Source organism: Glycine soja, chromosome 4 (genome assembly GCF_004193775.1).
Source record: "Glycine soja cultivar W05 chromosome 4, ASM419377v2, whole genome shotgun sequence".
In the NCBI taxonomy this organism is placed as follows: Eukaryota; Viridiplantae; Streptophyta; class Magnoliopsida; order Fabales; family Fabaceae; genus Glycine; species Glycine soja.
This window is the reverse complement of record NC_041005.1, coordinates 4357173-4366704: the sequence shown is the minus strand read 5'-3', so window position 1 is coordinate 4366704 and position 9532 is coordinate 4357173. Positions and strand designations below refer to the sequence as shown.

Sequence of the window (9532 nt, the reverse complement as noted above, 5' to 3'; positions counted from 1 at the left end):
GTTGTTGCATTAAATAACAGCTCCAGGGTGTTTTCTAGAGAGAGAAAGAGAGAAAAGGTTCAGAAGAATCAGATAGGTTAGATTTATATTTATATACATAAAGAATAGATACACTTGGAGTTGGAGTTACACATTATTCTCTCTCTCACTCACACTCAGAGTGGTAGCTAGACAACAACGAGAGAGAGAGAGATGGAGGATCTCGAGGAGGAAGAGAACGGAGCGGAGGAGGTGTTGGGGTCAAGCTTGACCATGGAGAAAGTGGCGGCTGCGAAGAAGTTCATTGAGAATCATTATAGGGCTCAGATGAAGAACATCCAAGAGAGGAAGGAGAGGTACCCAAATTTGTTCTATTCATTTTTCTTCAGCTATTTTTGGACGCTAGTGTTTAGGGAACTTGCTCCTTTGTCTTGAAATCGAGTACAATGCTAATTCAGGGTTAGATCTTATGATTTAATTACCTTTCTCAACTTCTCATGCCTTGCTGGCTGAGGTAATCTAGGTATGAATCACTGTGTTTGGGCTTCGTAGGCCCTGCAACTGACACTTGCTTAATTTAACTGATCCCGGTGTGAATCTGTTTGGTAACAATTTCGCAATTCACACTCCATATGCTTTGTTTGGAGTTTCTGATTCTTGAGTTTAACTGAAGGCATAGAGTATTTGAGACACGGTAATCAATCCATCTACATACCCGGTGTGAGACTCGATGGAAGGATGGGTTTTATTTGGTCGTCACAGTATAGAAACTTGTGTCTCTCAGTTTAAGTAAACGTCATGGTGTATGATCCAGGCTCTTAATGATAATCCTAACCTTAATTGCCCAATTCTTATCTTCATAAGTTGCAGAGAGTACGTCTAGATGATATGTTACATCTGTACTATTGGTCAGTGAGGAGAAGCCCGAGCGCATCTTTGAGTATCACATCACTCCTCAACTTGATATATGTATGCTTGCCTTGGTTGGATGTTTTTTCTCAAGCAGTAAATCTATAAATCAATTACATCCTCTTTTTATGGTTAGAGAAGGACCGAGCATGTTCTTTTTTACTTTTTACCATCTCTTGGTCATGAATCGTAATTTATATATTTGTTAATTTGTTAAAAATGTCTGAGTAAGATTTATACTATAAGCCCTGATCTACAAAATTATGGGCCAGATTATATTGATTGCATTGCTTAAAAGACTTAAGATAATTGATCCCATAATAATATAATATGATTAGAAAGAAGAATTAGAGTAAAAGGGAAAGAGAAATGAAGAATAGAAGTATGAATATTTTCTGCATGATTCCCAAAAACTACTTCTGGCATTACTCTTGATCCTTATTATTTTGTTTACACTGCACATCCTAACAAAATTTGTTACTAACGGTTACATTCCCCTGTAATCTCTAAATCTCATTGGCTTGCTAACTTCACGCCTTGCCCTGCTCTTAGCAATTGAAATCTCTTCCTTAGTTTATTGTCAAGTTCATGTGTTGGTCTGATCTGCCATGTCAGCATCTTGGTGAATGCTTGTATCATAATCATACAACCGTTTCATATATGTGTTAGGTTTGGCGTCTTCTCAGCCACTTTTTCCAAAATTCACATCCAATTCACTAGATTACGAGGAAGCAATTAATAGTTGCTTCAAGAATGACATGAATCCAGACCCTTGCAATGCGCATCCAAACACAGCGATAGTAGTTTTTATATTTTATTTCTACCAATAGGTGGCTTTTCATTTTAATGCCATTTGGTAAGCATAGCAAACATCCACACGAGCACCTGATATGGTAATTTGATGGCAAGGACCAAATTAAACGGGAACTAAAATTAAACATTGATGCAATGAAGAGACATGGCTATACTAAATAAGAAAACATATGTCTCAATTTACCTAGAATCATAAACAAGGACAATGATATCTTTATGCTATAGATTGAGTTTTCTGGTCTCTGTTAATAAATTAATTGCCTTCTCTTTTTAGAGTTAGACAACTTGAACCATGCATGTTGTTTATTGTTCTTTTTTAATTTTTGCCAACTCTTGGTCAACCCTGATCTACAAAAATATGGATCATATTAGATTGATTGCATTACTTAAAAAACTGAAGATAATTAATCCCATAATCATATAACCTTTTCATAGTAATTTTTATATTTATTTTTCTATCAACAGATGTGTTTCCATTTTCATGCCATTTAGTAAGAATAGGAAACAGCCACACAAGCACCTCTTGTGGTTTGATGCCAAGGACCAAGTTAAATGGGAACTAAAATTAAAGGACAACATTGATGCAATCAAAAGACTTGGAAGGGATAAACATATATCTCAACCTACTTAAAATCATAAACAAGGACGGTGATATGTTTATTCTATGGATTGAGTTTTCTTGTCTCTTTTAATGATTGAAGTTATTGCTTTGGAATTATCTTTAACACCATGGATGAAAAAATCATGTATCTCTTTCAATTTTCTCTCTGTTTTTTTTTTTTCATTGGGTGGTATGTCAGTATAACATGATGCTTGTGTAGCCATTAGTAAATGAAATCATAATATTTGCTGACTTGTTCATAAGAGGTATTTGTCACCTTGTTTGATATAGTTTGGGCTAACTAATCTGGTCACATTGAAACAACCTACCACATGTTCTTCCTTTTGTGAGTTTCATCTGAAAAAGAACCAGCTAAAGTTTATGTTGGCCTCTCTTCTAGTGGCCCTGCTTATGTCTTTTCCTAAAACAGTCTCTAGACTGGTGCAGATCTTTTGTTCACCTAGTGTTTTGGAGTTGCTGATGCTGACAATTTTTTTTTTATTCCAGGCGCTGGGTTTTAGAAAGAAAATTGGCATCATCAGATGTGCCAAATGAGGAGCGGATCAACCTCATCAAAGATTTAGAGAGGAAGGAGACTGAATATATGCGATTGAAAAGACACAAGATTTGTGTTAATGATTTTGAACTTTTGACCATCATTGGAAGGGGGGCTTTTGGGGAGGTCAGTACTGTCCCTGGCTTGCTTATTTGTGCATGAAAGAATCGTTGTTGGATACGACGCAATACATTATTATTGTGTTTGGAAATGGCAAATCTTCTTTCTGCTTACTATACAAGGTTTTTTTTCTAGTATTATTTTATGCCAACTTGTTCAATTACAGGTTAGACTGTGCCGGGAGAAGAAATCTGGAAATATTTATGCTATGAAAAAGCTGAAGAAATCTGAAATGCTTAGGAGAGGCCAGGTGAGAAATATAGACCATGCTGAGTAGAACAAATCTTAGAAATTACTAATTGATGCAAATAACAGACATGACATGTGAATGCAATTTACTATTCTTCATATTCCTTTAAAGTTTCGTTATGGCTGAAATGTATTATTCCAAACCCATTAATGAGTTATACATATACTGTCTCTATTGAGGATGGATCACCCATGTTATTGGATGACTGAATGTCTTGAAGAATGCTTAGTTGTTATTTTACTTACATGAGCTCTTTTTTCTTTACAGGTGGAACATGTTAGAGCTGAGAGGAATTTGCTGGCCGAAGTTGCCAGTCATTGCATTGTGAAACTTTACTACTCATTTCAGGATGCTGAGTACTTGTATTTAATTATGGAGTATCTGCCTGGGGGTGACGTTATGACTCTGCTGATGAGGGAAGACACCTTAAGTGAAAATGTTGCTAGATTTTACATTGCACAAAGTGTTCTGGCCATAGAATCTATTCACAAACACAATTACATTCACAGGTTCAGTTTGGCTGTACTTATAAAGTTGTTGGCTTAATTTGTTATGTCAGGGATGATGGTTTATTGGGTGCTGAAATGGATTGACTTTACATGCTAAACAATCATATTAATAATTGTCAATTATCATCTATTTTGCAGAGATATTAAACCTGATAACCTTCTTCTGGATAAAAATGGTCACATGAAGCTCTCTGATTTTGGTCTCTGTAAGCCTCTGGATTGTATAGCCTTGTCTACACTGCATGAAAATCAGACCATAGATGATGAAACTTTGGCAGAACCAATGGATGTTGATGATGCGGACAATCGAAGTAGCTGGAGAAGTCCACGTGAACAGCTTCAACATTGGCAGATGAACAGGAGGAAGTTGGTATGATTTTGTTATTTAAAATTAAGAACACATGTTCATAGAGATGGTCCAAGCTTTCTTATATCCTGTCTCTGTCATTGGTTTCGTAGCCTGGCTTCGCATTCTGCAATCTAAATCAAAACCTTCATTGATATTATAAGATTCCTTTTCTTTATTTGAATGATACAAAAGTAAACAGAGCTAGGACCTAAACATTTATTTATCTTATTTATTTTGTCTTTTGGGGGGTGAGGGGATAAAATGATTAAGAGTTCTTTAGGAAAAAATTACATCTTTGAAGGATCCAAACTCACACATGTTTATATTATGATTGTGGGGAAGTTTTAAAATTTTGAAACTTTGGTCCTGTCTCATTGTAGTTTGTCTCTGTCCCTATATGCAGACTTACTGTATGACAGTATGGTTCTGGATAGTGTAACTTGGGCTACAATACAAATAACCTCTTTTATATGACCTTAGTACTTGATCACGGCCATTATCGTATTCATTGCACATAAATTATGCTTTTCAATTGCATGGTCTACAATTACTACTGCACTTGTTATTCTAATATTGCCGAAATGAGAAAGCCTTTCAGTTCACTCAGTTCCCTTGTTTCTTGTTGCAAGGCATTTTCAACAGTGGGGACACCAGACTACATTGCTCCTGAAGTACTTTTGAAAAAAGGATATGGGATGGAATGTGATTGGTTAGTTCTTACCTTATGTTTTAGGCCATGTAAATCTATCAGCCGTGAAGCATGGTTTTTTGTTGTATTTAATGTGCAAGCAATAGTTCTGCTTAGTGTGGACTAACTCTTGGCTGATCATTTGAAATTTGTAACTCTTTTTTTTCCTGTTGTAAAAGAAATTTGTACAATTTTAATTAGCTTGACAAGTTTTATATTTAACCTACCCTATTCATAAAATTTCACGTGTAATATTTCATAAAGGATGGAATGTGATTGGTTAGCTCTTACCTTATGTTTTAGGCCATGTAAATCTATCAGCTGTGAAGGTTGCTGCACAGTTTTTTGTTGTATTTAATGTGCAAGCAATAGTTCTGCTTAGTGTGGATTAACTCTTGGCTGATCATTTGAAAGTTGTAACTCTTTTTTTCCTGTTGTAAAAGCAATTTGTACAATTTTAATTAGCTTGACAAGCTTTATATTTAACCTACCCTATTCATAAAATTTCATGTGCAATATTTCATATGGACAGGTGGTCACTGGGAGCAATAATGTATGAAATGCTGGTTGGTTACCCACCATTTTACTCCGATGATCCAATAACCACATGCAGAAAGGTACCATCCTTAATTGGCTTAATGGCTTCTCATAAAAAAATAATAATTTCTTGCATCTCATTTGTAGTTTAATCTGATGGTGACTTAACACTTAGTGCCATTTCCTATTGTTACTGCTTGTGTTCTTTCTGATACTCAAATATTCTACTCCTTTACCGTATCTTCTAATGAAATCCTGGAAAAACTAAAGGTAGACAGGCAGTTTAAGCTGATGTATGACTTGGCACTGTTTCCTGTTGTTAGTACACGTATTCTTTTCAACTCAAATATTTTATCCCCTCTCCCTATTCCCCCCAATAAAACTTGACAACTAATAAAATTGGGGAGAGGTGGGCAAAATCCTGGGGATAGTTGCTTCATTCCAAGGTCAGGGACACTGTTTGATCATTTCAGTTAAGCACTTGAGCCTACCCTCATTGGCACAATAATATTTAAATTAGACAACAACATGCAAAATTAAATAAAATGGATGAGTTTGGTGATGGAAGGGGATGCTTAATATTTTTTTTTAAATTGAGATTATTATAATATATTAATAAAAATTATAAGGGATGGTCGAAAGGTTACATGTTGGATGTAATAAAAATTCATTTTCCTTCACCTAATAACTCAAGCTTTTGGGAGATGTGATTTCTGACATGGTAAAAGATCTTTTGCACCAAAATGATCAAGATTTTGATCTTAAACAAGTTGTTGATCTTAGCCACCAGCATTCTTTTAAATAAAGAAACAAAATTGAAGTTAAGCTCCAGGTAATTGGACCTCTATCATCTGTGTTTCAAGCACATGGCGCTCTTGTATGAGGAGCATGTTAGAGAAGTAATTAAACCATTTGTGTCTGCACCTAATAGCTTAAGCTTTTGGGAGAGTTGGTTATTGACATTTCATGATAAAGATCAGTTTAATACTTCTTACTGATTTCCTAGACATTATTTGACCATCTTTATGACTTCTTACAACTACTGTTGATTATTTTTATCCACAACCATATTATTTTAGACCCAGTGTTCAAAGATTCTATTCTTTTTGGTTGACACTAAATTCACTGATTGTTTTCAGATTGTTCATTGGAGAAATCATTTAAGATTTCCAGATGATGCCCAGTTAACACTTGAGGCTAAGGATCTAATTTATAGGTTGCTCTGTGATGTTGATCATAGGTTAGGTACTCGAGGGGCCATTGAAATAAAGGTAAGGTGTTCATTTTTTTTTTATTATTATTATATTGCCGTGATGCTCTGTCAGCTTTCTTTTTGTCATATACTTTAATATACATTCTGTATATACCAGGCTCATCCTTGGTTCAAGGGTGTGGATTGGGATAAACTGTATGAAATGGAGGCAGCATTTAAACCTCAAGTCAATGGGGAACTGGATACCCAAAACTTCATGAAGTTTGATGAGGTATAAAATATGAACTCATCATGCTATCCCTATTATTATACCCTTCTATATTTTCTCATACAGCAGAACTGCTATTAACTGTTGGAACTTGGAACTTCAAATATCTATTTTTGCGTATAATCATTTGAAAAGTGTTGCTTCAATATTACCAGCAATGAATAGCATTAAGATTTTCTCATTGTATTCTTTTGTGAATTGTTAGGTTGATCCACCAACAGCAGCAAGAACCGGGTCTGGATCCTCACGAAAGGTACACATGATTGAATTGGTTTTGTTTGCATAATTTTCTTCATTAAAATATCTCCCTATCAAATGTTATATGTGAAGACATACTAAATTGTATTGCAATTATATCAAATTATTGTTCTTGTTTGGATCAGACTTTATTTAGGAATTTTTTTCTGAAGGCCTGGCACTTTAAGATTTTGGTTAGAAGTTGTTTTGAACTTTAAGCCAATTCCAAGACACGTGTGGGAAAGAAAATGATAAAATATATTATGCTAGTATCGAAGATTCTTTCTCCTTGGTTGTCATACTTTCCTTGATATTTGCTGTCATTGTGATTTGTGACACTTTTTCAATACCATTTCTGATAATTGATTACAATTTTTGAAAATTGTTTATTTATTGTTCTTTATATCAAAGATGATGAGTATTGTTTTCATAGAATTGTAAACTAAACTACCCTTTCAGCCTCTTCTTGAGATATATTTACTTTGGTTTGTGTGTAATGACTGAAAAATGAATTTGTTATATGGTTTCCTCCTATCCAGGGTAATATTGAACAATTGATACAAACTATGTTGCTTGTATTAAGCTTTATTTGTGCTAAGCTGCTAGTCCAAGAATTGTTTATTTTTTACTTTTCCTAAAACTGGGGAAATAAATGACAATTTTATTTGGAAATTGATGGGGCTCAACACAAATAAACAAGGCATTGAGTTCTCCAACTACCATTGCCAGCTTTTGTGGTGTGGTTCTCCCAAGATTTTTATCAGTAGGATTTGATCCCAAGTCCATCCGGTCACAACAAAAGACTTCACCAGTTGATTCTGCTGACATCTTATCAATTTGTTTTGCCCTGGTGTTTTACCATTTATGGACATGACTACAGAGTCAGAAGTCTTTATTTAATTGTTTTGGTTCATAGTAGGGGAGTGTTCTCTGATTTCAATAGACATGCACTATCAGTATGAGTTTTTATACTATTAATCAATAAAAAATTATCTTCGATATGATTTTTAAGGTAATTATCATAACAGTCAACAAACTTATCATACATGCTGGATTTTTTTATTAGATGGCAGTGTAAAAGGCCTTCCCACTGTCGGTGCATTAATTATATATCCTTATCCTGTCTCCTTTTCTTTTATGTAGGATATCCATTAAGGCTGTGTTTAGTTTAGGGTAGGAGGAGAGAAATGGGAGAGAATGTACTGTTCGTGTAGGACTCACACCTTTTACACTTTAATTTAAAATTTTCTCTTCTATTTCCATTCTCTAAACCAAACACACCCTAAGTATGTCATTCAAAAAATTGTTATCTTGAGTACTTATTGTTTTAAGGTATCTGTCATACATCTTTCTGTTATGGCTAGACAAAATGGCATGATTTGATGTTTCAACTTCCACCTAATTCCTGCAGATGCTAACTACCAAAGATCTAAGTTTCGTTGGTTATACTTACAAGAATTTCGATGCTGTAAAGGAAGGGCTCCGTCAATCTTTTGGTATGTAATGTAGACCAACTTTTTGTTTTGTGTACAAGACTTTAAGAATTTAGTGACTAGTGAGTACATTCTGTAGCCATAAGAACAATTCCTAGTTATTTTCCTTAAAGTTAGCATCCTTCTCTCCTTTTCAAACCAGTTGACTGTTGAACATGCTGGGTCAAACTAGTTGTAGTGTTCCTGAATAATAGTTGGCATAGGGATCAAACCCAAGGACCAGCACTAATGAAAATTTAAGTTTTGAAGAAGCACTAAATCGGGTCTAGCACGAAACCATTTGAACGAAACGTACAGAGGAGCTAGACCAACCCAACTGTAAATAAAAGTTGACTAAAGATCTAATAACTATTTGTAGGTGATTCCATGCAAGAGTATGCTTCTAAACGGGCAGCTGAAGAAACAAGTTTACAAATGCTTGCATCCTCTGGAGATCCAATGGTTCCATAACTTTGTGCAAATTGAAGTCCATCCTGTTGGGTTTTTGTGTACTTGCTTTGGCTTTAAATATTCGGCCAAGAACATGTATTATGGTGTACTCCAATTCCTATGCCATTTGCAAGAAAAATGTGTACAGCAAGCAGTTGACAGCATTGTCAAAGCTTGTAGGGCAACCCCGCGCGTCTGTATTTGAATTTTCAACTTAGGAACTGAGAGTTGTGCGACTGAGTGCTCCTGTCCTGGCTGCCCAGGTTGGCTGAGGAAGACTTGCCTTCTCTAGTGGCAGTTGCTGGTTAAATGTTAGTTATGGACAAAAATTGCTAAGGAACTATTAAAGCATCCTGAAAATTATTCGATGTGATGTGTACATTTATTGGAAGATAGCATAAATTAAACTATTAAAACAAACTATGCTTGGGGATGGAGTGTGGAATTGTCTTTAGCAGCTCAGTTGCTTGCCCTTTTTCCCTTTTTATCTATTTCATGTGGAAAAGTGCAATTAGTGACGTCAACCTCACTGTCCTGGTCACTAGCTAATGCTTGATTGAATACAAACAACTTTTTCTTAA

General features: G+C 35.2%; 1 protein-coding gene across 1 annotated transcript; it reads left to right on the top strand.

Annotated features, from left to right (window-relative positions):
- Positions 1-9532, top strand: LOC114408844 (serine/threonine-protein kinase tricorner-like). The gene is made up of 12 exons (XM_028372026.1): positions 1-335; positions 2810-2984; positions 3145-3228; positions 3496-3737; positions 3876-4107; positions 4716-4795; positions 5307-5391; positions 6451-6582; positions 6682-6795; positions 6998-7045; positions 8441-8525; positions 8881-9532. The coding sequence occupies exons 1-12, from the start codon at positions 193-195 to the stop codon at positions 8970-8972; spliced, it is 1512 nt and encodes a 503-aa protein (XP_028227827.1). The 5' UTR covers positions 1-192; the 3' UTR covers positions 8973-9532.